General features: G+C 51.0%; 2 protein-coding genes across 2 annotated transcripts; both read right to left on the bottom strand.

The window, feature by feature from the left end:
- Window positions 1-2,729: 2,729 nt before the first annotated feature.
- Optc (opticin) lies at window positions 2,730-12,466 on the bottom strand. Its single transcript, XM_032915174.1, is given in 7 exon segments — window positions 2,730-3,013; window positions 3,337-3,432; window positions 6,501-6,703; window positions 7,496-7,654; window positions 9,035-9,167; window positions 10,282-10,561; window positions 12,201-12,466. Coding segments are annotated over 7 exon segments (1,155 nt in total). The 5' UTR covers window positions 12,311-12,466; the 3' UTR covers window positions 2,730-2,839.
- Window positions 12,467-15,587: 3,121 nt separating this feature from the next.
- Prelp (proline and arginine rich end leucine rich repeat protein) lies at window positions 15,588-27,221 on the bottom strand. Its single transcript, XM_032915250.1, has 3 exons — window positions 27,066-27,221; window positions 19,558-20,531; window positions 15,588-18,079 (listed from the first exon to the last, which is right to left on the bottom strand). The coding sequence occupies exons 2-3, from the start codon at window positions 20,513-20,515 to the stop codon at window positions 17,904-17,906; spliced, it is 1,134 nt and encodes a 377-aa protein (XP_032771141.1). The 5' UTR covers window positions 20,516-20,531; window positions 27,066-27,221; the 3' UTR covers window positions 15,588-17,903.
- Between the last annotated feature and the right edge of the window lie 702 nt (window positions 27,222-27,923).

Here is a 27,923-nt window from a genome sequence, read left to right as displayed (position 1 = left end):
AATGCATACAGCACACACACACACGAGAGAGAGAGAGAGAGAGAGAGAGAGAGAGAGAGAGAGAGAGAGAGAGAGAGAGAGAGAGAGAGAGAGATCTGTTGTAGCAAACTCCTTGGAAACCAGTGAGAACTTTAATGTCTCTAAGGAGAATTCTTGGCCTTCAGGCCTTTCCCCAGGGTCAGGTGTGCTGGGACCTAGGTCTCTAGGAGAGAAGACAGAAGTCTCAGCCAGGGTATGAAGGCACCCCTCAGTATTTTCTCTTACCATCCCAGAGCCAGCATGAAGAGTCTTGGTCCAAACATGAATAACCATGGGAGATGGGAAATTGATTTACCTTCCTCAGGACTCAGTTTCTCCATCGGAGGAATGGAAACAATCAGTGCTGACATACCTGCTCACAGGATTGCAGTAAGCATCCAAAGTGCCTGGTGAGGTGCTACCCAGGGGTGAGGAAAGGCAGATAAATGGCTTCTGTCCCATGTGGGCCACCATAAACATCTCCCCCTTCAGGCTCAGAGGCTACCTGGGATGGTTGCCTTGGCAATTCATGGCTTGGCTGGTTCCCACTCCATCTTTGCTTTCAGTTTAAATGCTAGCCCTGCAAAGAGGTCTCCCAGACTCTGAGACACTGTCTCCTCTTGCCAGCTCCTGTCCCATTTGGTAATTACCTTTGTAGCTCAACCATCTCGGTTGAATAGTTTGTTTGTTTATTTATTTATTTATTTAATGAATACACTGTAGCTGTCTTCAGACAGAAAATCTGTGAATGATGTAAACTAGGTGTGTGTGTGTGTGTGTGTGTGTGTGTGTAAAGCTAGCTCTTAAAAGGCTTGCCAACACACCAATAAGCACAAAGAACTATGTTTAAATTAGTCTTCCCTGACCCTACACTACTTGGACGGGTGAGTGTAGTCCCTATGGTGCCATCACAGATGGTTGTGAGCCACCATGTGGTTGCTGGGACTTGAACTCAGGACCTCTGGAAGAACAGTCAGTGCTCTTAACCTCTGAGCCATCTCTCCTGCCCTGAATAGTGTAATTGACTGAGTGATGATTTACTTCCTCTACTAGATCTTAAGCTCCGCCAGGGAAGAGAAGTTTCTGCTGCACACCCAACCGTCCTATCACCGGGAACACAGGGCAGGATAAGATCCTACTGAGGGAGTCAAGGCCATGCCTGCCTCAAGCCCTTCCCATTCCTCGCTCAATACCTAGGGGGCCACAACTGGGGCTGAGTGCCATTGACCACACCCCCACTTATAAAAACTGTGGTAGCAGGGCATGGTGGTACATGCCTGCAATCCCAGCAGTGGGGAGGCTGAGGCAGGAGGATGATCAATTCAGGGCCAGGCTGGGATACATAACAAGACTCTGTCCTTTAACAATAATTTTTTTTAAAAAAGGCATCAGAAAGGCTGGTTATCTCTCTCCTCTCTCCATTCAAGGAAGAAGCTAACTAGGTAAAAACTGCTTCTTCTTTCCACTTTCTGAGCACCTCAGGCCCTGCCCAGGACCCAAAGCTCGAGGCTCTATTTATCTTTGCACAAGGCTGCCCTCTGCTGGTTGCACATGCAGGAGCTCAGTGGCCAGAAACCAGGACTCCTGAGGCAGGAGCCAGGGAAGGGGTGAGAGCATTAGCCAGAGGGCTTGCAGGTGAGAAGTCAGGCCAGTTCCCTCCTTCTGGATAGGTCCCTCCAAATGGAACCCATTGCTAGGAAAAGCAAGAAATGAGGGATGGCACCATAGGGACTACACTCACCCATCCAAGTAGTGTAGGGTCAGGGAAGATTAATTTAAACATAGTTCTTTGTGCTTATTGGTGTGTTGGCAAGCCTTTTAAGAGCTAGCTTTACATACACACACACACACACACACACACACACACACACACACACCTAGTTTACATCATTCACAGATTTTCACGCTGTAAATCTCTCAACATGGCTGGTTTCAAACTCCAGCACAAGGCCACCAAATGATCCGGGTAGATGGTCCTGTAGAACACCACTATATGAAATGTCTACCATGAAGCGACCATGCACATAAATAACTTCAGGATAGAGGAAACTCACTGGGAAGTGGCAAGTTTTGTGAGTTCATTCCAGCTGTTTTCATCATAGTATATTTAACTGCAAGGTTATGTAATTTAATTTTTCATAATGGCTGTGTTTAACAACTGAACTGCAAAATTCTGGGAAATGTAATTATCAGTCTTGTCAGCCTACCAGTCAGAAAGACCAGGCTCCAGCACACTGATGACTCTCCCCCTCCCAACCCTCCCCTCCATCCCAGCTTCTGTCCCTCTGCCGCCTCCTCTTCCTCCTCTTCCTTTCATGGTTCTCCTGGAATTCTGTGTGGGAAGATGGGTATGGGAGCGTGGAAAAGATCTCTGCTGTGGACGCTGCTGCTCTGAGTCAGGAACCATAAGGTGTAGGGAAAGAGGAGGGACAGATGCAAATTCAGTGGCTGAAGGCGCTCTCTCTCTGTCTCTCTGTCTTCTCTCTGTTCTCTCTCTCTGTCTTCTCTCTCTCTGTCTGTCTTCTCTCTCTCTGTCTTCTCTCTCTGTCTTCTCTCTCTGTCTTCTCTCTCTCTCTGTTCTCTCTCTCTCTTTCTCTCTCTCTCTGTTCTCTCTCTCTCTTTCTCTCTCTCTCTCTGTTCTCTCTCTCTCTCTCTCTTTCTCTCTCTCTCTCTCTTTCTCTCTCTGTTGTGAAATTTTGCAACTGTGGCTCCCAGGCTGCCTGGAACTTGGGCTACAGATCACTTCTTAGGTGCAGGGAGAGAGTGCTCCCCCGGTGAGCCTCCAAGCACTGTCTGGGAAGCAAGCAAGGACCAGTGGCAGCTAGGTGAAGCGGCCCACAGGGAGCCGTGGCAGGCAAAAATAGGCCTCTGGGAAAAGGCTCAGATTGATGGGGTTCCCGTCCAGGCGGATGTCTTCAAGCTGCCGGCGGCGCTCATGTCTGTGTTCTGTGGTGTCACAGAAGGTGTCGCTTTCCATGGCCTCGATCTTGTTATTCTGGAAGGAACAGCACACATGGAGGCCTCTCAGCCTCCTGTGCAGCTGGAGGAGCTAAAGCGGGTAGAGCTGAGGCCACACAGGGTCAGAGAGGAGGACACTTGTGGAGAGGGAAGGAATTAGAAAAGATAAGAGTAGAAGGAGAGGTTAGCCGGGAGACCCTAACGGGATGAGAAGAGACAGGATGGAGGCAAAGCGAGGCCACTAAAGCAGGAGAAACACCAATGGGTAAAAGGAGTAGAGGACATCATTTCTATGGCCACATGTTGAATTCCCTTATGTGCCTTCCACCCTATACACTATGTTTGACCAAGGCTCCTCACCTGCAGGTGCAGGGAGCGCAGGCTGAGGGGCAAAGGCCCAGGGATAGAATCCAGCAGGTTGTCTGCCAGGTAGAGAAACTGCAGCTTCTCCAGCATCTGTGGGGACACAAAGAATGGGAGACCAGTGGGTCATGTCAGGGTCTTGGCAGGCCCAGCATCACGTGGTCCCATTCATGGGGTGCTGTTGTCTCCGCCTGACCGTCTATCTCTGTGTCTGTCTGTGTCTCCGTCTCCCCTCCTTCTTCAGAATCTTACTTTGGACCTCAGGCTGACCTGGAATTCTCTTTATACCCCAGGCTGGCCTCAGTCCTGTGGTCCTCCTACTTCATCGTTCAGAGTGGTACACCATCAAGCCCAGCTAAGGATGCTGGCTCTTTAAGGAGCTTGCAGATACTAACATCATTTGGATGCCAAAGGGGAGCTGTTGTCATTGAGTTCTGGGAACAGAAAGGAACTGTTAGAGCTGGCTTGGGGGAGCAGACTAAGGCAGAACAGGTAAAAAGAAGGACCATGGGACATTTCGACTCAGTCTCAATTTCTCTGTCTACCAAATGCTCCCCTCAGAGTGGCTATGGAGCGCATGCTCAGAGGGCGCCAGCATGGCAGAACAGAACCCAAGGCACACAGGCACAGGGAGCAGAGCGTGTGAGCATAACAGCACTGTCAGAATCAGGAAGGGCTGATCGGAGAGGAACGTGGGGGAAGCGATCAGCCTGCAGGGGCTCAGAGAACAGTGAGGAACAAGCTACCTCTTCCCAGAGCATCCACTACCGACATTTAGTCATCCTGTGATCTGTGCAAACGCTGCGTTCAGTCCTGCAGCGGCTGTGTCAAGTGGGCCTCATCACCCTCGTTTTGTAGACAAGGAAACAAGATCAGAAGTGACTCACTCAGTGAGCTTAGGTCCTTGGGCTGCAAAGCCCCTGCCTTTTCTGGGCCAAGAAAATAGGGCTGAGCGAAGGCAGAGAAGCACCTCCTAATATGGAAACAATCGGTGTTTCGAGGGCTGGAACAGTCAGAGGCCTCCCTGTACGGACAAACCCAGTACTTCCTGCACAGCTGAGAAAACGGATGTGTGCAGGTTTTGCATCCCACCCACCAGGGGCACGGATACTGTTCTCTGTGCCCTCTGTAGGCTGACAGCACACAGAAGACGGGGAGGGAGGATGATGTTTGTGAAGAGCAGTGGCTGAGAGAGCACACAGCAGCTCTTGGTGAGCATGGTGACAGCGCACTGTTATTTCAGTACTCAGGGAGCTGAGGTAGGAAAGAATGAGTTTGAGGGCATCCTGGAGTTCTCACACACACACATGCACACATACACGTGCACACACGCGCACACACACGCACACACACATACACACACATGTGCACATGTGTGCAAGCGCACACGCACATATACACACACGCACACACACGCACACACTTGTACACACATGCATACACACATACACACATGCACACACATGCACACACACGCACACACATACACACAAAAACAATGCACACACATACACACATGTACACACATGCGCACATGTGTGCAAGAGCACATGCACACACATGCACACACACATGTAGACACACATGCACACACACATACACACATGCACACACATACACACATGCACACACACATACACACACATGCACGCATGCACACACACACACAGAATAATATTTTACTATTCTCCCATTGATGCTTCTTTGTATGAATTTGCTTGCAAAGCTGAGCCTGAACAGTTGGGCATTGCTTAAGGACAGGGATGCATCCTGAGAAATGTGTCGTCTTGAAATTACTTACACAAACCAAGAGAGCTACAAAGTTACTAGATGATGCTATCTTAGGGGGCCACCACCATGCATATATCCGGTAGTGAGAGAAATGTTGTCTTGTGGTTTGACTGTACTTGGAAGAGACAGAGAGGCCGCACAGGAGCATCTGGTCTTTGAAGGCCATTCCCAGGGGCTGCAGCCAGCATGCTGGGCTGGATCAGACTTGTCTATTCTCCCACTGTCTTCAGTGGATATCCTGGGCTCTGGCCAGCCCTGTTCCTTGGATAGCCCATGATTTGACACGATCATATTTGTGTCAAATGACTTACCTCTTTCCATCAAATCTGGCCAGTAACCCATTTAAATAAAAATGGCCTGCATAGGCCCCTAAAGAATGATGCTATTAGGAGCAAGGTATGTCCTTGTGTCACTGTGGGCTTTGAGGTTTCAGAAACTCAAGCTAGACCTAGGGGCTCGCTCTCTCTTCCTGCTGCCTGACAATTTGTATGTAAGCCTCTCGGCTCCTGCTCTAGGACCACGTCTGCCTGCGTGCCACCATGCTTCCTGCTATGACAATAATGGACTAAACTTCTGAACTGTAAGCCAGCCCCAATGAAATGTTCTTTATAAGAGTTGTGGTCATGGTGTCTCTTCACAGCAACAGAAGCCCTAACAAAGACACCCAACAAATTGTCTCTCTTGTGAATCTGACCATAGAGAGACACTGGCCATTTAGCGGTAGATTTCAAAACCATTAAGATGGGCTGGAGAGATGGCTCAGTGGTTAGAGCACTGACTGCTCTTCCAGAGGTCCTGAGTTCAATTCCCAGCAACCACATGGTGGCTCACAACCATCTGTAAAGGGATCTGATGCCCTCTCCCGGTGTGTTTGAAAACAGCTCAGCGTACTCATATAATAAATAAATAAATTAAAAAAAAAAAAACATTAAGATGGCTTGTAGGAGTTGGAGTCAGAGTGAGCTCCACAGACAAACTGGAGTTTCCAAGGACAGGATGGATGAGCTGATCTGGGGTGCTGGTACAAAGAGGAGCTGATGTGTCGATAAAGGCCAACGGTAGAGCAGCATCCTCACAGAGAGAAGGGGGAGTTGCCGCCATTGGCTTCTGGTGGTCTGTCCCCATGAACAGGATCCTGAGGACTGATAGATCGGGTTTCCTATTCGCAGAGGGTGCAGACGCTACCGAGATGGCACGACGTAAAACACCCTTTGCTAGAGAATGTTTAATAAGCCGTACGTGGAAAAAGAAGAAAAAAATGGGAATTGATTTTTAGGCTCTAGGCAGGAGAGTTGAGCATGATCAGCTGTGAGGTTGGTACATGGGTAGGGTGCACTTTGTAGGGTAGACTGACTGACGTCCTGACTCACCACGAAGGCCTCAGGCTGTATCCCTGAGCTCTGCAGCCGATTCAGGCGGACGTCCAGGAACTCGAGGCCACTGGGCAGCACAGGCAGGGCTGCTAGCTGGTTCTCTGGAAGGATCAGATCCTGCAGGGCAGGCAGCAGGCGAAGGGCATCGTTGTGGATGGAGGAGATGGAGTTGCTGGAGAGATCGATCCTCCTCAGTTTTGCTGACGGATGTTGGGAGAGAAGAAAGGGTGAAACTGGAGCGCCCATCCCTCCTGGCCCCATGTGGGCTACGCCTGCTTCCATAATTTGACCCGTTCTTTTCAAGGGAGCTCTAACCAGCTCAACCCCTGCACCAGGCCCAAAGCACAAGAAACAAGGCCAAATCAGGTCTCCTTTAAAAACCATTAACATTCCTCAATAGCTTCCTTGAGAGCTTTGGTCCTATGGTAGTTAACCTGCTTTAAAAGAGTCGTCCCCACCCACTAACTCCCACCCCCACCTCCAAAAACAACAATTAACAAGTTCAGGAATTGCTGCATTCACCCTGCCCCCCACACCCCTCGCACAACTCACTTTACATGGAGGACACTGAGGACACCCCCAAAGGCTATCAGCAATGTGAGGCAGAAGCTGGAGGCAAGCCCCTGCCTCACACCTCAGAGAATACGGTAGGAAGCAGCAAGACAAAGAAAGAGCAAAAATCTCTTTAAAGCCATCAGGGCCATAGAGAAAAGGTTTAGGGGAGTCTAACCCAGAGCCAACATTGAGAGGCCAATAGGGGAGTCTAGCCCAGAGGCCAGCAATGCTGGGACATTTTGGAAATGTTGTCTTGGGCATACCTTCCTTTTTCTGTGCCTTCATGAGAAGAACTGGCTACTCCGGCCATTTTAAAATCTTAAAGGAAAGGATTTGGAAGGACAGTAACCTCTGTCCCTTTGACGGCTGGGAGCTCATGTCTGTACCCTGGCAGTCCTCTCTGCCTTGCCACCACCTTGTCTTGAAGCGTAACTCACTCAGCCCTTTGAAGTCTCCAGCCTGGATGTGGCTGATGTGGTTGAAGCGAGCGTAGAGGTAGGTGGTCATCTGGGGAAGAGGAGGAATGTCCTCGAGGTCCGCATCATCACAGTACACAGAAGAACCAAGGCACACGCAGACCAGGCAGGTAGGCAGGCCTGGCCAAGTAGAAGACAGAACAGTGGGACATCTCTGGTCAGACTCTCTTCGAGCCTCTGTGGCCAGTGGTCTTTGCTTCGGTGGGTGTCTAAGCCATGGGAATCTGTGGCTTTTAGATTGTCTATGCCGTGCCCCCCTGCCCCCAAGAACCACCCAGCACAATGCACCCAGGCAATACTCATGGTTGCTCTCAGTCTGTCACTTAGCCTGGCTCTGAGGACTCACCACTCAGTGCAAGGCTCATTGGTGCTTTCATCAGGCCCCGATCCTTTGTAAGTTCTGAGTTTATGCGTCTCTTTCTAGGACCTCTGTTTGTCTCTTTTCCAGAGGACCCTTCTCTAATGTCAAAAGGTACAGTGTAGATGGAAAAGGGAAGAAGTATATGGAGTGGTCAATGGTTGCTGCCTCTGTCTTAGGAAGAGGACTTGGCCATGTTCTATGTGGATTCAGGAAACAGAGCCGAGGTAGGATGGACAGTGCCTGCTTAGCATCCGTTTCCTCTTGGGATGTCATCAGCATCCCGATTTTACACTGGAGAACTTGCCTCTTCTCTGTCCTCAGTGCTCTCTCTGCACCCAATGATCAAGAAATTCAGACAGCGGAGCAATGTTAGTGTCCCTTGCTATCACAAGATCTCAGAGATACTAAGAAGGAGGTTTGTATCCAAAAGGCACCAGAAGAGTTCACAGCCCAGAAATGCAGGTCCGGCTGAGACCCTTAGGGTCTGAGATTGGAGCTGTGAGAATGGACTCCCCATGGAAGTGCCCAACTCAGCCCCCCAGGTCCACACTGGCAAAGATCCTAGAGGAGAACAGGACACCAAACACCAGAGAGTCCATAAGCTTCATTCCTCCTCGGTCCCAGGTTTTGACCAGAGTCAGGGATGCTGCACCCCAGTTCCCAAGAAGGCACTGGCGGAGGCTTGAGGACTGCTAACAAAGGTGTATTTGAGCCAGTTTCTCTGCTTCATTTGCTCCCATGCCAAGTGACAGCCACAGTTATCTATTCTTCTCCCCAGGCTTTTAATCATCTCTAATCTAATTACCACTCAAACTGTTCCCCGAGTGATGCTGTTAATTAAGGTAGGTCGCTTCGCTAGGGTGTAGGAGTTCTTGCTTGCTTTGCGTCCCACTCAATTTGTGCACAATATTTATACAAAAGTATCAGGGACAGCCGGCCACTCCCCTTTACGGCGGTGGCAGTGCTGGCTTTACCATGACAACCTCCCCTTCTTTTCCTGCTGGCAGAGACCAATCCAGACCCAGGACTCCCTGGCCTTAGCCCTTACCACACCCCACTCTAGAACTGCCTGGGGCTAGCTTGGAGTTGCTTGGCCCAGGACCTATGAATACTGCGACCTTCTGGTTTCGTGCACTTACCGTGACTGCTCTGGGAGTTCAGTAGTCCAGTGGTGGTAGGTCCGGCCATTGTGAGGCGTGACGGCAATGTCCTTGGAAACACAGGGCTAGTGGGACTAGTTCTTGTTGGAAGAGTCGGACTGCTTGTTTTGGCCTGGAGACAAAGCACAAAGCACACCACAGACGAGTCTCTGCCTGAGAAGGACTTAACTGTGGCCCCTGGAAACCTCAGTGACAAAGTTCAAACTCGTGCAGAGGAATACGTGGAGGGAGGGAGATAAAAAGAACAAGGAAGGGACCTTAGAGAGCACAGCATCTCCATACACAGATGAGGACGCTGAGCTCAAGAGAGGAAAGGGTGAGGGTCGGAGGCTCAGGAGGTCCCAACACAGAGCCAAAGTCTGGATCTCTGGGTCATCCAGGGTGGTGTTCATTCCCTTTCTCTCTGTTGTTCAGGTGGGCACTCTCCCCCCCTTCTCTACCCAGACCCGGCCACATGACAGATGGGCAGAGACTTCTGGGCTCATGAACCATGCTGCACATGGCCAATCTCTGCAGAGGACAGGAGAGCTGGGGAGAACTTCAGACTGGAAGGCAGACTACGAATTGACAAGCTAGCATTTCCTGGGTTTAGGAAGAACATGGAAACACTGCTGACTCCCACCCCATGACATGGCTTATGGGGAGGACCCCATGAGAACTCCTTCTGGAAGTGGTACTACCAAGTGTGCCACATGGAGCAAGGTATTGGCGGTTAGTGTCCTCTTTTGTAGTGGCCTGTAAGTGACAAGTTCCTAAGGAGGGATAAGAATTTGTAACTTACGCCTGGGAAGCTAGCACTGTTGTAAAGCAGTTGCCTTGAGAGAGGAGGGCATTTTGAGCCCCCAGAACTCTCTATAGTTTGCTTTGCCATGATCTTTGATTAAGGCTCATAGTCTCAGAGCTGGGGAGACTTGCTGGCCAGCCAGCCTAGCTTACTTGACAAGCTCCAGGCCACCGAGAGACACTGCCTTCAACAAAATGAGATGAACAGCTCCAGAGAAACACCTAAAGTTATCTGTCCTCTGGCTTTCTTGGACATGTGCTGCATGTGTAACACACATACACATACACACACACACACACACACACACATATACACACACAAGTTTACATCAAATAGCAAAAGTGTTGGGGGCTTGAGAGATTTGTATTATAGGCAGGTGGAAAGGGATCTGGCCCCTCATCCCGTTTCTTTCAGGAATTCCAAATCAGCTATGTCCTCTCACCTCAGGGATCTGGTCCCCATAGTCTGCAAGCTCCTCATAGCTGCTCAGATCAATGACTTCGCTGTAGTCCTCTAGGCTCAGGCTATAGTTCCCCACATGCAGGGATGCATAAGTATCAGCTTCCTCAGGGCTCTTCTCTTCTCTTTCTCTCTCTCCTAGGAGAGATGCTGTCCCTGCCTCCTGCAGCACCAGAGTCAACAGACTCAGGAAAACCAGGAACTTCATGAGGTTCTGAGGGAAGGGTAGGAGTGGGAATGGCTGAATCCGTTCGACGTACATCCTGTGGGGAGGTGGTAGAATGGCCGTTGTTTGAGCTTGCCTCATAGGAATGGCTCACAAAGTTAGCCAGCCTCCAATGTGCATGTTAGCTCACTCTTGCCCTCTGTCACACAAGCTCACTCAGCATCTTCACCTCATGCTCCTTAAAGTTGGGTCTGTATCTGGCGGTATCTTTAGCCATCACTCCCATTGCAGCACATGATGTGACGATCAATCACTCAGGCTCCTTGGGACAGCTTCCACAGGCTGGCTTACTCATGCTTAACAAATTCCCCTGTCCACTCACCTGCACACTGGACACACTAGTGCATTTCTGTACCAATATTCTCTAATAAAAACCACATATTCAGAAAAACTCTCATTAAAAAACAAAATAAAACAAACAAACAATCCCCTCCCCCGCACGCCAAAGAACAGCACCAGCACCAAAATAGACAGACTACGAATTGACAAGCTAGCATTTCCTGTTTTTAGGAAGAACATGGAGACACTGCTGACCCTCACCCTCTGACATGGCTCTTGGGGAGGACCCCATGAGGACTCCTTCTGGGAGTGGTACTACATTAAAGAGAATGTACAGAATCTACATTAAAGAGACTTTTGTTTCCTTTTGGCTTAGTGTGTGTGGGGGGGGGTGCAGAGGGAAAGAAAGAGGGGGAGGAAGAGTGAGAGGGATAGACAGAGACAGAGACAGAGACAGAGAGACTGACTGACTGACTTAGTACCCTAGGGTGGCCTCAAACGTAGGGAGTGGAGAAGGACTTTGAATTTTTGATCCTCCTGCCTCTACCTTCCAAGGGCTGGGATTCAGGTGTGTACTACCATGCCTGGCGTATGAAATGCTGGCTATCTAGCACAGAGCCTCATGTGTGTTAGGCAAGCTTGCTACCTACTAAGCTCTCTCCCTAACCCTAACCCTAAACCCTACTTTAAGGCCACTGCTCCTTCAGTCACCTAAACATTCACGGACGTCTGTCAAGCTGTAGAGTCTGGAGGTGCAGAAAGGAATAAGGTCCAACCCTTTACAGGAGCAACCAGTCAATTTGGAGACAAAGTTTTTCCATTTGACATACAATGTAAAAGAAGGATGTTAGCTTCTAACATAGTCTTAGAAATGTAGCTTTTTAGAAACACATTGTAGAAAGCAGAGGGTTCTTATGCCGCTCTGAAGTGTTTTCCCATCAGAAAGCTCTGCAGCTATCTGGATACATATGTGTTTGCACATGGGTTACTGGAAGGACATGGAGTGCATGCATATGAGCACAGACGTCTGCAGTTCACTCACATCTGTGCAGACAGGTGGAGGGCTGTGTGTGCTATGGATACAGAAGGGCACAGCATTGTAGCCAGTATGTGGCTGACTACACCACCCTCCCAAAGCCTGCTACACAGGTTTCTTCTTAACTTCAGTTGGGCTGAATGGTAAGTCCCCAGCAGTAGTAAGAGGGTCGTATCTCTTTGTTCTGCACTCCCGCTCCAAACTATACTCTTCAAAACTATCCCCAAGGCAGTTCACTGACCACCCAGAAGCCCCTTGCAGCTTCTTTGATCAGTACTCTTGCCATCTCTCTGCCCAGTTCCTGCCCCAGCCCCGACTCCACCATGCCAGTGCCCATAAGGCCTCCAACCTTGGACCTTACCTTTTAGAAGCTTTTGGTTCCATCTGGTCCAGCAGCTTCCAGGGAGACAAAGACTCTGATGGGGATGATGACTGCCTGCCAGACTAGGGGACAGCTAGACACTCCCTCATTTATTGGCCAGGGAGAGGACAAGTAGTTGGCCCAGGGATCCATGTGTCTAATTAGATTTCCCATTCTTTGTCGTGTCCTGCTGTTTTCCTTCCTTTTTCCTCAGGGGTCCCTAATCTCATTTCTTCTCTTAATGAACAGGAATTCTTTGCTTAATCACGCACATGCACGCACATGCACACGTGCGCGCACACACACACACACCATGGCCTCCACACCTTCCTCTCTGGTCTTTGAAGGTTCATCAGTTAGACTGGGAGTTTTCCAGAAGACTGAGCTGAGGTTTCCTGGACGAATGGAGCTTGTTGTCCCTGTCTCTCACCCCACCCCCCATCCCCTCAGAAATAATGACACTGGATTTCATAGGTGGAATCCAAAGAGAGAAAGAGCAGGCCCTGGGGCACACCACCCAGCCCTACCCCTAGAACACCATGGTGGTCTAGAGGGAAAGAGGGAGTGGGGCAGGATCTGAAGACCAACTTCAAGTTTACAAGCAGTGGTCACCAAGGACAAGACAGGAAGTCCTCTAATTCCTACAGGAAGAAAGGACAAGGACAGGAGTGGGCCTTTGGCTTACAAACACCTAAGACAGTGTCATTTGCATGCCCTCTGGCCTGGAACCTAGCCCTTCTCTTCCCACGACGACTTTCCATGGGCCCCGTCTTTCCTTGGGATATGCTGCAGATATCCTCAGAGGAGGGCAGGGGCTGGAGAATGCCATCCGGATTCTGCTCCAGATTCTTCTCTCCACTTCCGCCTCCTTTCCTCTAGCCACACCCTGAATCCCGGCTGGGAGGCCCCCTGAAAACCATCTATTCAAACTCCTTAGTGTAGCAAAAGAGAAGCAAATGTCCCAAGGTCACCCAGGGCCAAGACTAGCGCTCCATTTTGAATGTTTCTGGGTTCACAAGGCTCACCTTATCATCTCATCCCAGGAATCCTAAGAGCACAGTACTCTGTGCCCTCAGAGCAGATGGTCTTAGCAGAACCCATCCCCAATTCGCGATGCCAGGTGAGTGGGCAGACCTAATAGCTAGACCCTGAGGACTCCTCCGATGGTGTGGGAAGGGGATCCCGGCAACCTGGCAACCCGAAGAGGCCACCTGCCAGAACCAGGCTGTGGAGATCCCCCATCTGGGGACTGACAGCTTCAGAAGCTCAGCTGAGTGGAGCGAGATAAGAGTCCCAAGCCAAGAGGACGCCCTCGAAGCAGATGGCACATTTGGCAGGCCCTACCCCTTCATTCTGTTCTTCCAGAGACCCTCAGTCCCCCTCAGACAGCCGAGACCCTGTACCCCTCCCACCTCCATGCCATATATCCCTGCAAGGAATACAGATGAGACTGTTCATTCATTCCCCTGCCACCTGCTCCTACTCTTCCCCCTGCTCTCGGCGACACCCCACACTCCCCCTCCCCCGCCATCCCGCCACGGTCGCCCCATCGCTCCTCAGTGTCCGCCCCCGCACTCCCAGGCGGCACAGCCAGCCCTGCACCGCGCATGCGCCTGCTCCCACGCACTTCCCCACCCCACACCCCCATCCCCCGAGGCAAACTGCGCTACAGGCAGGCTCTCATCCTACACTTTCTCCCAGCTTCTATTCCCGCCTTCACAAGCTTGCGGTCGTTCCCACGGATTTCGGGGCTGTTGGTGGATGGGAACCTGGACCTGTGTGGGAAGCGGCAGGCGGGCGGGCGCAGTCCCTGATCCACGAGCCTGGCAAAGGCTGTCCTTTAGCAGACACAGGAGGTGTACTGATGAGACGGAAGCAACAGGCCATGTGGATACAAAAGTCAGGCCCGCTGACCCTGCTGCTGCCCTGTTGTGGGCAGTGAGAGAGGAGGGCAGAAAAGTTCAGAGACACGGCTGCCCTTTGGCATTCGCTGCTGAAAACTGGGAACTCTCGCTTACTCCTTCTCGGGCTAGACCCCAGCCTAGCTAGCTACTGTTTATGTTCCCGCTCTCATATGCTGTCTTCTTCTCTTATCTGGCAAAACTAGATTTCTCAGAGCCGGCTCACAAGAGACTTTCCAAGGCAGAGGAAAAGGTCCCTCCTGAGTTGCATACAGTTAGCATCATTACAACGAAGAGAAAAGAATTCGCGGATACCCCACCCTCTAATCCAGTTATTGATCCCCCAGTGGCATAGAGGGGTATGCATCACCCAGCTCTGAATTCTTAACTGGGACCTGCCTGGCACACAGTTGGTCTGAAGCCTGCACTTACCAGGCAGGTAGGGCTGAGCAAGGGGATCAGTCAGTTTTCATCCTACACGAGACAGCCTAGGTTAGGAGGGGTGAGAATCCCCTTCTGCAGCCAGACTCCCTCTGAAGAGAGCGCGGGTAACTATTCTTGAGTTTTTTGAACTTGTATATGGCCTGTAGACCTTTCCAGACGATTTGATCCTTGGCTGTCTGCCCTGGGCACTTCCTGTGGACACCGTATTTCTCCAATTAGTTAGAAAAGTTGACCATGCTCTTCCTGCAGCGCCTTGATGCTGCACACCGAGAAACCCTCCACAGTTTGAGATCGGTGGTTTCAAAGTACATGGCGGTTTTGATTTCAAGTGGAGTTATTAGATTTCTGGTCTAAAAGGAACATTTTTTTCATGAAGGTTATGAATTTTGAGGAAATTCTCGAAGGCTTTGGGATATTTCTCTTAGGAGGTTTTTTGTTGTTGTTGTTGTTGTTGGGTTTTTTTAATTTTTTTTGTTTTTTTGTTTTTTTTTGAGACAAGATCTATGTAGCCTTGGCTGGTTTCAAACTCCTATAGGGCTGTCTGCCTCCGCCATCAGAGTGCTGGGATAGCAGCCACCACCTGGCTGTTAGGAGTTTTTGTTTTTGTTTTTGTTTTGCTTTTGTTTTTGTCCCCCCCCCCCCCGGAGCTGGGGACCGAACCCAGGGCCTTTACCACTGAGCTAAATCCCCAACCCCAGGAGTTTCTTAATAAAGTATTTGGGGGGCTTAAAGCCATGACTTGGAAGTTAAAGAATATGTGTTACTCATTTAAAGGACTGGTATTTGCTTCTCAGGACCAACACAGAGGCTCTCAACCATTCATAACTCCAGTTCTAGGAGATCCAGTGCCAGCTTCTCACCTCTGTGGGCACCAAGCACGCATGTGGTGCACATACATACATGCAGGCTAAATGCTCATACACACAAATCTAAAAGAACGCCTTTCAAGACAGATCTTTTCTCTGCCCATCTTCTCGGCAAGCAGTTGGGACGTGAAGACAAAATAAGTATTGTTATTGCTGACTTTGAGTCATTCACACGGTCAGGTTCACGCTGGGTGTTTCCCACATGACTTTATTTCCTCTGCGGTGAAGCTTGTTGAAATGTGGAAGCTGGATCAGAGTTAACATGGTCTGGAGAATGGATAAGATGCACAGGGTGTGAGTTCGCACATGCGCACGTGTGTACCCACGCACATGCCTGCATGTATAAATGCTAAAGGCACTGATTGAATAAACTTGTGTCTAAACCTCGCGGTAACCAGCACTGTCTGTATGTTTCCTGTAAAGCCAGCTTAACTCTTGTCCCTCCAGCTGACAGATGCAGAGAGCAGGGGAGGAAGCTGGCATGGTCCAGGTTGGATAATGGGATGCCAATGGTGGGATGCTAGTTCAGGTTTGCAGGATCAGTGCCCACCCCCCATCCCTAGCGGCCACAGGAGCTGTGATCCCCGTGGGCCTCCTGAGAGGGCCAGAGGTTGCAGGTTATCGTGGGTGCAGAGGGGGCTTGTCCAGGCCGTAGCACCAGGTTGCTTTCAGCCATAATAATACATTGACTTTAAGCAGGAGCCTTGGAGAAACCAGCTGCAACTAGGAAGAATGAGGACGTTGCACTGCAGGGAAGAGGCGGTATGAAGTGGGCTCTATTTTCAACAACGAGAAAGGTGACTGAGAATATAAATGGAGCTTCTGGACTATAGGGCCCAGCCTAATCCAATGTCTTCAAATAGGTTTGTGTGACACCGTGAAGCCTCCAGAGCCTGCCCCAGCTTAAGGAGGATGGGTCCTGTGTTTCACTCACTTCCAGAACATTCATCTCCACATATTCCTCCTCCTCATCCACCCAGGGAACTGTGGCAGGGCAAAGGCAGCCTTCCCTAGAGGGAGGAGAAGGGAAGGGAAAGGCAGGAAGCCCAGGTTCTTGGGAACCTGCCAAGCTGCTCACCTGGGCTAGGAAAGAGGAGTGGGAAGTCGTTGGGGGAGGGACACTCTATGCAGGGAATAAATTACTGCAAAGGGAGGGCGATGCCACTTGTCCTGCGTTAGGTGTGCGCTAGAAGAGGGTGCACAGATGTGAAACAGATGCTCTCAGAGGGCCTTGGAGGAGCATCGGACCTACTGTGGAAGCCGAGAGCAAGAGAGACCTGACACGGCCATTCTCAAGCTAGCTTTCCTTAGACTCTCAAAGCCTTCCCACTCACAATCACTCCTGATGGGAACGAACCCCCAACCTCTGCCCTTCCCTTTAGACCCAACAGGAGAAAGACACTCAGCTGGTTCCCCTATAGAATCAGAGAATCGCAGTATCACGCAAAGAGAGGGGACTCAGCTGTGACTTTCACCAGCCACCAGATGTCGCTGATGAGTCAGCCTTAGAGGTAGAGGCTAATCCCCAGTGTGGAAGAGGCTTCTGGGAGATTTCTAGGCGCTCCACCTCTTCCTCTGTTTCTCAAGAACTGCCTTTGGGGTGGGGCGACTGACTGAGTCTCACCCATGATAGAGAGCAGACGAAGCAGGGACAAAGCCTCTTGGCCCTCCATTGCGAACACTGTCCTCCAGGGCTTAGAGCCTTTTGTCAAGTTTGGGTGAGGGAGATTGCAGGGCCTGTCTACATCCACACAGGCCCAGTTTGGGGCTCTGACACCCCCAGCCACCACCTATTAGCTAAAGTCTAGTTCCTTGAACCACTCTGTGCCTCCCTGACTGTTCCTCTCTGAGGTCCATCTAAGGGGGCTCTGTGTTTACCCCAAGGGAGGAAGGGCTGGAACTTGTGGGGAACCCTGACCCTCTACCCCACCTTAGTCATTCATTCCTCCACACTTCCTTTCTGAAGAATTCGGGACAGCAGAGAGCAGGGTGACATCTGTGTGATGTCAGGGAACAGTGGCAGAGCGACAGCTTTAGAAGGGATCTCGGGCTTAGGAGACCTGGATCTATCAGCCTTCTTGAGACAGAGTTGCCCAAATGGAAGGATTCTCAGTGGAACTTTCCAGGGTTCACCTCCGGAATGGTTTCTGCTTCTTACTCGGCTAACACTAAAATAAGATGTCAGTCCATGGCCCAGCCTTACCCAGGAGAGACTTGTGGAGTGGGGGGTGGAGGGGATGTGTCTGTTGGCATCCACCTATGTTTCTGAAGCAAAGGGAGACCAAAGAAGACCAGAGGTTTTGGCTGGCAGGGTGTCTTTGGACTGGGTGGGGACTCTTGCTTTAGAGCTGGAGCAGGTTATGTGGTATTTACCATCCACATCAAGGGACAAAAGGCAGGGCTGGGAGCAAGAGAGGGAGACAGATAAAAACAGTGAGCTTGGGCCACCAGCCTTCAAGTGCTGTCAGAGGAGGTCCAGCTCTGGGCACAGCCTAGATGACCACAGACTGCAGGAGGCGGAAACACATCATGAGGTCCAACGGGATGGGTGGCTTCAGGAAATTCCCATCCAGCCGCAGGTAGCGCAGGTGTGGCACGTTTTCCAGATCCGAGGAGAAGTCATGGAAGGCCACTAGGTTGCTGGGGCAAATCTGGGTCCCATTGATCTCTATGGAGGAAGAAGGGGGAGAAGTCAGCCACGGAGGAACGGGCAGCACCGGAGAGGAGAAAGGGGATGATGGCCAAGAGTGTGGACTCTACCATCCTCTTCTCTGGACAGGGTGACTCTGGGAAGGAAGGTGTGACTGCAGATCACCTAGTGTCCAGAGCCAACCTATTCATTTGTAAAATGATTTCAGTTGGGGATGACTGTCAAAGTGGTCATTTCCTACAGGAATGGTTTATTCAAGGAATAAACAACTAAACAATATGCTTCTTTCTCTGAGCCTTTCTGCCGATGCTCTCAGAGCCAATTTTACTTCCTTGGCTGACCTTGAACTCCCTATCCTCTTGCCTCAGTCTCCCAAGAGTCGGAATTACAAACACCATACCCAGTTGACAGTTTTGTTGTTTGTTTTTTTGTGAGACAAAATCTCATAGAGTCCAAGATTGCTTCAAAGTTCTGATTCTCCTGCCTCCACCCCTCAAGTGCTGGGGTTCCACATATGTACCACCATGTCTGGCCTGACCCTTGACTGAAGCAACACTGGGCTCCAGCCTCATGTCCTGGGCTACAGTTGACACTCAGGACCCTGTGAATGTTCCTTAGGGAAACTGTCCTGGCTGAACATTGCAACCTTCCACTAGAACCAGAGAGCAGATAAACAGTTTTTCAGCAGTGCTATACCCTGATTACATAGCTGCCTCTCTGAGTCCTCTTCACAGACTTTTTAAAGACTAAGACTCAGATTTGGGAAGTCCTTTGCTATGGCTGCTGCTGGCTTCTTTTGTTAGGAGAATAGCTGGCAGTATTTCTGGGTCTGTTTTATCTACAGGTCCACCAGCCAGAAAGCTGATGCTGATGGGAAGGGATGGAGAAAGAAAACCTCATGCCTTTCAAGCATGGTGTTCAGCACACTCTACCCATACATGATTAAGTCATCCTGCCAATTCTGTGTTAGGAGATATCATTACCATCCTCATTTTACAGGTAAGGAGACATTCCATATGGGTCTGGTATCTTTTCAAGGTTACTCGCATGCAGAAAATAGTGAGACCACAGTCCAAACTAGTAGGATTTCTTTCTCCTTTTCTTCAATGCTAAGGATGGAACGTAAGGTCTTATGTGCTTGTTAGAAAGGCTTCTAGACTGGGTGGTGGTGGAGAACTTGGGAGGCAGAGGCAGGTGGATCTGTGGACTACAGATTGAGTTCCAGGTCAGTCTTGGCTACACAAACCCAATCTAAAAGAAGGAAGAGGAAGAGGGGAGTGAAAGGGGAGGAGGAAGAGGAGGAGGGGAGGGAGAAGGGAAGAGGAAGGAGGAGGGAGAGGAGGAAGAGGAGGGAGAGGAGGAAGAAGAGGAAGAAGAGGAAGAAGAGGAGGAGGAGGCCGCTACACTACTGTCCCAGTAGCTGCTTCTTGTACCCCCGCTGTGGTGTTCCTGAGAAAGTTTGCCCTAGCCCCTACCCCATGACACCCCCAACTCACTCTCTATGCTATTATTGTTGAGGTACAGGTGTTCCAGCTTGTTGCTGATGGCTGGCACATTGCTGATCTTGTTGTGGGACAGGTGGAGCACCAGCAAGTTGGAGATGTTGAAGGAGTTCTTGGGGAGCCCTCGATCGGACAGCTTGTTGTAGTTCATGCGGATGAAGGCAAGGTTGGGGAAGTCCTTGAAGTATCCGCTGGGGATGGTCTCGATCTTGTTGCTGTCCAGGTAGAGCTGGTGAATGGCCGGGGGCACCTTGGGGGGCATCCTTCTCAGGATGTTGTGGGCCAGATTGAGTTGCATGAGGTTCTTGAGGCCCTGGAAGGTGTCGGCTTTGAAGACTCCGTCGCTCAGCCTATTGTGCTGCAGATCCAGAAGCAGAAGGTTCTCAAGCTTGCTGAACACTCCGGGCGGGATCCTGGAGATGAGGTTCTGGCTTAGCCTCAGCTGTTCCAGGTTCCGGGGCAGAGCTGATGGCACCTCTTCCAGCTGGTTCTTGTCCATGTAGAGGAATGCCAGGCCGGGGAGCTTCTCCAGCACTCTCTGGTCCACCTTGCGAATGCGGTTGTTGTCCAGGTTGATCCACCTCAGGCCTGTGGCATTTTTGAAAGATTCTACGGGGAGCTCGGTGATGAAGTTGTTCTGCAGGTAAAGGTAGTGGATTCGGGGTGGGATGACTGGGACCTTGCGAAGGTTTCGGCTGTCACAGTAGAGGGCTGACGGGAAGTCAGGGGGGCAGTAGCATTCCCGTGGACAGTCAGGGAAGACAGATGGAGGGCCCGGAGGAAGAGGTGGAGGCAGGTCTGTGGGCTCTGCTGGCTCGTGGGGCTGAGGAAAGCTGGGTGTGGGCCTTGGCTTGGGTTTACGCCTAATCCCAGGTTTCGGTCTTGGCTGGCCTTGGGCCACTGAGGCCAAGATGAGGAGAAGTGGGAGGAACCAGAAGAAGGATGCCCTCATGATCCAGGTGATGTACCTGCAGGAAGGAAACTGGGAGAAATTAGCCTCTCGTGGAAAGGGGCGTGTTTGTAGAAAGCACAAGATGCTGGGAACCAGGGGTCTTGAGGCCTGTTGGAAACCCCTGGCGGGGGTGGGTGGATGGGGGAGGACTGGAGGGGTGCTTTCTCTAGCAATCATATGATAAGACCATCTCGGCTCTTGTAAGGAGAGTGCTTAAGGTCTGCCAGGAGTGACAGGGGATGCTAGGATATGGCCCAGAGTCCTAAGCAATGGATCGGGAAGATTCCATATAAATCCCACATGCTCAAACGGTGCCTACATTCCTGTGCACCCTCTGAGGAGGTACACTGAGAAGGGGCCCCCAAGGTGACTCTTGTGCTGGCTTGAGGAGCGTTAAATCTGTTATAGACAGAGATAGAAATACTGAGAGAGGTAAGAAACACACACACACACACACACACACACACACACACACACACACGAGGGTGGTTAGACAAAGCATTTGAAGAAAAGAGGAAAACATTTCATTGCTATAAATGGTCTGCAATCCACCCACCATGTCCAGCCCCCACTGTGTTTGGGGTGGAGGGGGGTGGCTTGAGGAAGCCAGGAGACTGTTTGACAGCGAGCACAGCACAAAAAATGCAGGAGGTGTCCTGGAAGGGAACCACTCAGATACCAGTGTTCACCCACTCACCCTTGCTCTGTCCTCTCCCCTGCACTTGGCTCAGGGACTGCTGGTCTTTGCCAGCACGAACTGTGCCAAGAATTCTTCCCCAGATGTAGAGGCCCTTGGGAAAATAAACAGGAAAGGAATAAAAGACTCGGGGAAACACTTTCCTTTCTTCGGACCTGGTATTGTCACTCTGTATAACCTTGGAACTGATGTTAGGATGGGGAGTCAGGAAGAACTTCCCTGTAGCCGACGGCGACACTGGGATCAAGAGCTGAAGACCTTTGTTGGGTGGCTCTGCTGACCGGTGGAGTGGGAGCTAAGTTGAAAAGTCCAGCCTAGCTGGAGGGCCATCACTCTCACAGCCCCCTCCCCTCGCCAGCCTGGGGTAGGACAGGCCCAGGGAGAGGGTGCCCGTACTTGATCTCTTCAGCTCCCCACCCCGATACTTCCCATATGGATCCGTGACTCACTTCACATCTTCCCCACTACCATAGCTCTCAGCGTGCAGAGTGGGCTGAAGTGTGTCCTTAGCTTGTCCTTGAACCCTGTGATCGCAGCCTCCATTCCCCACCTCTCCTCTGAGCCCATATTTATGTCAAATCTCCCTTTGCTTTTCCAAGGAACTATCTTCTGCTCGCTTTGGTCAAAGGAAAGGAAAGGGTGGTGGGATCCTCAAGTTGTTCAGGTGGAGCTGAGTGTGACAGATAACAGGCGAGCTGGAAGAGCTCATTCCTAATGGGCATAACTTAACTGTGCCTGCCTAACCATATATGCTCATTACACACACACACACACACACACACACACACACACACGCCCATCACACACACATGCCCATCACACACACACATGCCCATCACACACACACACACACACACATGCCCATCACACACATACACACACATACACACCACACACACACTCATGCCCATCACACACACATGCCCATCTCACACACACACACTCATGCCCATCACACACTCACACCCATCACACACACACACTCATGCCCATCACACACACACCCATGCCCATCACACACACATGCCCATCACACACACACATATCAAACACACACATGCCCATCACACACACACACATCACACACACATGCCCATCACACACACATGCCCACCACCCACCACACACACACACACACACACACACACACACACACACATGCCCATCACACACACACACACACTCATGCACCATCACACACTCATGCCCATCACACACACACACTCATGCCCATCACACACACACACATGCCCATCACACACACATGCCCATCACACACACACATGCCCATCACACACACACACATGCCCATCACACACACACACACACATGCCCATCACACACACACACATGCCCATCACACACACACATGCCCATCACACACACACACATGCCCATCACACACACACACACACACACACACACCTCCCTCTTTGTCTAGCCCATATCAGTCTGCACACATACTCGATGGGCAGACTCACATTCTCAGGGCCCTGTGTGACTGTGTGAGCTTTGTGTGTCAGTCTAGGTGGGAAGGAGGGTAGAACAGAGAAGGCGGAGCCCTATCCTGCCCGATATTTCTCTCCCCTGTCTGAGGTGGTTTCTCTTTGGACAGCCTCTAAGAAGTTCATTTCCCCTGGGCCTTTGGTGACAGGGGACCTGCAGTTAAGGTCTTGGTTTATCTGAAGTACGGCTTCTCTGAAAGGACTAAGAAGACAGCAGGTCCCTTGCAGACTTGAACGTGAGCCCTGCTGCTCATCCTCCTATCGCTCTAACTGGTGTGTTGTGGATTAGCATTTTAATAAGGCTTTTAATTTCCTTGAAAATAGAACAGTCACGTTACATAGGAACGAAGAGGGCAAAGCATTACTATTCCAAAAGACGTTTTAAGAGCACCGGTCTTTATGACTGAGTTGTTTTCTCTTGTTGTTCTTTTTTAATCTCTTTGTTTATAAATTACCCAGAAGTCTGTAGGCAAAATTACTACCCACTCATGCTGTGAGAGACCTTGCCCCAAGGCCAAAATTAGGCTTGACAGAAATTTCTGGGTTTGCTTTGCTGCCCTTGGTGCCCAGAGCACTTCCAAGGTGAAGTAATAGACACGGAGTTAGCCAAATAAAAGCTTTCTGGGGCATCCAACAGGGCCTTGCCTGTGTGGGCTCTGATGCGGGGGGCAGGGGTGGATCTCAGTTGTCTATGTGCTGGGCAACCTGGGCTCCACTGCCATGGCTACCCCAATGGGAAGGCTACTCGGTTCTACCTGCCTGTCTCAGACATGGGGTCCCCAGGCCTCCTTCTTCCTCATGCCTGGGCCAGACTCTGAGAACCCTTATCTTCCCATTAGTCCTTTGGACCCTTTCTTCAGGAACTCAGGGCTAGCCATGCTCCACCCACAGTCCCAGAAGCACCCTCCTCACCACACGAGCCCCCGTGAATCTGAAGCGGGGACTTTCGCTAGGAGAAGAGGCTCAACCCTCTCCTCTCTCAGCCCCAGGATGAACCGGAGATCCGTGTGCAGAGCTCACAGGGAACTGTGCTCATTGCCAAGACCTTGCTCATAGGCACACACCCCTTCCTGCTGAGCCAGGCTGTCCTGGGTTTCTGGGAAGTTCTCACTGCATGGCCATTCTCTCTCGTCATGCTCCCCCCACCTCAGGACTCTATAAGGGGGGGAGCTGAGGCAAACTGGAGGTAACTCCACCCAGAGGGGTCTGTAGTCTCACCAACAGAGACCAGAGCCAGGGTCCTGTGCTCTTGCCTTCCACGTCATTAGGTCCTTTAGGGTAGGGTGTCTTAAAAATCCCTTATGCTTCTGGAAACATATCTCTCCCACAGCCCGTTCACTTCGGATCCCTATTGGGCCCTGCTGACCGCCAATCACCATTGGGCCCTGCTCACAGCCAATCAGTGAGTACTCGTTGACCATGCCTCTCGGCTAACTCACCAATCTCCAGAGCTGTCTCTGAAAACACTGCTGGCTTTACCCAACCCCAGTCCATGCTCTGCATTCAGAAGCCTTTCTTAAGAGAGCTTACAGTTCAAATTTCAGTTCCGACAGCGTGGATCTGGGCTTGAATCCTGCCTGACTCTCCCCTTGGGCCCTACGCTTGACATCCATGTGAGGATGGGATGAGCTCACACATCTGAAGGCCCCGGTCCAGAAACAAGACACTGGAGATGGCAGGGACAGTGTGTTTGCAGAGGAGCAGGTTCTAGGAGAGGCTCCCTGAGATTAAAGTGAGGTAGTCCTCTTTCCCACCTGTCCTGTTTACCTGTGGTAAGAGCCCAGGGACTGTAAGTGTTTGGACTCCTCCAGTGTAGGGCTGAGATACTATGGGGCAGTCAAGTCCAGGGAGAGGAGTCCTTTTAAATGCACAGTATGAACCCGGGTTGGGCAAAGCTCGCCTAGTTGTCGGACGTAAGTGGCAAGAACTTTAAAATGCAATGCAGGTGAAAAAGTGCTAAAGCCAAGCTTAACATCGTTGCAGAGTAAGCACTGTATTCTGGTTTGAGCAAGAAGAATGTGAACAGAATGGAGGTTGTATGGTTTCAGGGAAGTGGTCTGAAAGAGCAGGCTCCCCATTCAGGGGGTTGGAGAAGGACTCAGACAGATGGTCAAGCAATTGCTGATAACTCAGTGTTTCCTATAACCACCTGTCTGCCTGTCTCCCCACCACCTTTAATCCTTGCCGAAAGCCAAGAAGAATCCCTTTGATGCTGGATGTACTCATGGAGACAGATCCCACCCTGCAACTTAAGTTAGCTCAGGACTACTACACAAGCGGTCTCCACATCTAAAGGACAGGCACACTTAGCAAGCTCGTTTTGGGGGTGCTGAGGCCCAGAGCCAGAGTTCTGTGTAGAGTATGCAAGCACTCTACCCCGTAGCTGCAGCTCCATTCCAGATGCTGTGAGGGTTAAATAGTTGATGTGCGAAGTGCGTGTTCGGTGTATGTCAAGGGGTTTTTGGTACCACTTTGAAGTAATGGTTTTTCCTCTGCTATCAGCCTGGTTGGTTAACATCCTCCATTTCCCTACTGCTGGAAGAGAAGGGGTGGGTCCTTCTCACAGTATAGGTACTGGGTCCTTCATTCAGAGAAATTTCATTCCCTTTGTGGCTCTGAGGACCACATCCGGCATTCAGAATCAGCTGATCGGAAGTCCCCAGACACCTGTGCAAAGCCCACACTGTGTGTCTCCATCCTGACCGACTAACCCAGCCCTCTGCTTTTTGCAGACGTAGGGACTCTGGCTGGCAAACAGAAATCTCTCTTTTCGGCTGGTTGCGGCTCCGTCTGAGATCTAGGGCTTCTCCTCACCTCTTGTTGATGTTGTGGTTGTTGTTCCTTCTAGCCTTGAGATGCTCTCCTCACACGCCCTCCGGGAAGGTGAGAGTGGGTAAGGGACATATTATCAACTAGTCTGTCCTCTGAGAGAGTCAATGGGACAGAGCTGTGGGGCATAGGGAGAGAGAATCTAGAAGGGATGGTGACAGTGGTCAGTGCCAGTTCTTGGGTACCTGGGACCAGTAGCCTAGCAGGTAAGAGGAGATATATTAAGGTAGCTTCCTTTGTTTCTAGAATGTTCTCCAGAAATATGGTTCCCCAGGCTTATAAGGATGATGATGATGAGGAGGAGGAGGAGGATGGGGTTAGTAATCACAAGAGAGTGTGCCTTGTTTCCTCCTATTGGTCTCCAGCCCTCACTGTTAGGACCACATAGCCCTCTCTATGGTGAACCCTCAGGATATATTAACACAGCTCCGGATCTCTTGGGTTCTGTTTGATGAGTCTGTAATGAGTGTCTGGCCACATTATTAGCTTAGCTTCCATATTCCCTGCCTACTGCCCAGGGGCTTCTGAGGATCAACTAGTGTCCCCTTCTTGCGCCACGGGGCCCCTCAAGGCAGGAGAGGAGGGAATACAAATAAGGCTCTCAGGTTCCCCTCCCACCCCACTTCAAGACCTCTTACCAGATGACTGGTCAGGACAATCTCAGAATACCTCAGGGAGAAAAGCGTTTCTGACTACCTGCAGGTGACTGGGGAGGGGGGGAGGGGCTGCTGTTAACTCAGAGTTAAGGCCTCCAAGGCTTGCAGACAAGGTTGACTTCTCTCTGCAGGAGCCAAGTGGTTTGGAGGAGGGAGACAGGAATGCAGGCTGCTGAGAAAGTATTGCACAGGCTGGAGGGCCACTTTTCTCTCCCTCCTGCCTGACTAAGCTGGGAAGGAAGGAAGGGAGGGAGGGAGGGAGGGAGGAAGGAAGGAAGGAAGGAAGGAAGGAAGGAAGGAAGAAAGAAAGGAAGGAAGGAAGGAAGAAAGGAAACCACTTGATTGTTCATGTCCTCCCTGTTCAGCCAAGGCACGATTGTCTTTTGGCTCTGTCATCTCAGCAGGAAAACACTGTCTCTATGGTCAGGCAGCCGAGGAGGCACGTGAGAGAGTAAGAGACCAAACCCAGTGTGTGTGCGTGTGTCTGTCTGTCTGTCTGTTCATCCGTCTGCCTTCTGCAATGCGTGACAATACATGAAAGGTGTAGAGAATTGGGTTCTAGTGTCTGGTTTCCATGGCAACACCTGCTCCGTTGAAATTCTGTGTGCGACACAGCTCTGTGTGTTCGACGAACATCTGCACTTGGAAAGTTTAACTTCAGCAGCGAGCGAACGCCAGGATGCAGGATGTCGAAGAGACAAGAGAGCGTCAGCAAGAAATGAGGAAGGCTACGTCTGAGCACGTTGGAGAGGAAAAATGAGAAGGAAGAAGACAAGGAGGGGGGGTGGGGGAAAGATTGGACAGAGCTAGAAAGAACCCCTGGAGAAAGCCTTCCGGTTTTGTCCCCAACTGCCTGAACTTACCTGCACACACCTGCCTCTCCTCTGGACGCTGGAGCACTCCTCTGTTCCTCCCCACCCTTTGGTGAAGCTGGGTTAGCAGAGAGCCAGCTAGAAGTTCTGGACTCCCAGTTGGTGCGTGTCTGTGTCTGCCTGATTTTCTTCCACCAGATCCTATTGGGGTGGGGAGGTTAGGTTAGGGGAGGGAGGGGCAGATCAGAGGGGGGAGGGCAGGGAGGAGGAGGGAGCAGAGGAGAGCGGGAGGGCGCTTGGGAAAGGAGGAATAACAACAATACAGTCTTTATTTGGCAGCCAAAACTCCACAGACCTCATCCACACCCGATGCCCGCTAACGGCTCGCTTTTAATGTTTCCTGCTGCTGCTGCTGCTCTGGAGAGGGACCATTTGACCCGTGTTTGGAAAACAAGCCAAATCAAAGAGAGGAAAGCCCTCGGAAAGGCCTCTGCTTCTGCGCAGGCGGGGTGGGGTCGCTGGGTCCAGCCCTGGCCAGTTGAGTTTCTAACAAGTGCCTTGCTTCCCTGATATCAATTCTTCAGCTCACTGCGGAGCTGTGGGACACTTTTCAGAGCATACACGGTGACAATATTTCCCCACCATAGTCTCCCGGAGCTTGGTAAGGGAGTGGAGACCCACTGTGCAGTGAGCTGACATAAGAGGTGACTACTGGTTTGGTGGCTAGAAGGCCAGTCTGGCCTGAGGATCACACAGCAAAGTTAAAGCAGGTTTCCAATTTTAAGTCCTCAAGCCATTGCTCCTAGTTCATGAGGACAATGTTGGGGCTCTCCTTCCAGCTCTGTGTCACCCTCAGGTGAGGTTTGGGGGCTGTGTAGCTGTCCCACAGAAACACAAAGATCGCAGCCT

Source organism: Rattus rattus, chromosome 10, assembly GCF_011064425.1.
Source record: "Rattus rattus isolate New Zealand chromosome 10, Rrattus_CSIRO_v1, whole genome shotgun sequence".
Lineage (NCBI taxonomy): Eukaryota > Metazoa > Chordata > Mammalia > Rodentia > Muridae > Rattus > Rattus rattus.
This window is presented reverse-complemented; position numbering and strand designations above follow the sequence as displayed.

Excerpts from the sequence above, each read along its gene's own strand:
- Prelp (XM_032915250.1), bottom strand. The coding sequence starts at position 20,515 with ATGAGGGCATCCTTCTTCTGGTTCCTCCCACTTCTCCTCATCTTGGCC. Across the intron at positions 18,080-19,557 it reads CAACAATAATAGCATAGAGA|AGATCAATGGGACCCAGATT; the intron begins GTGAGTTGGGGG and ends CTTCCTCCATAG.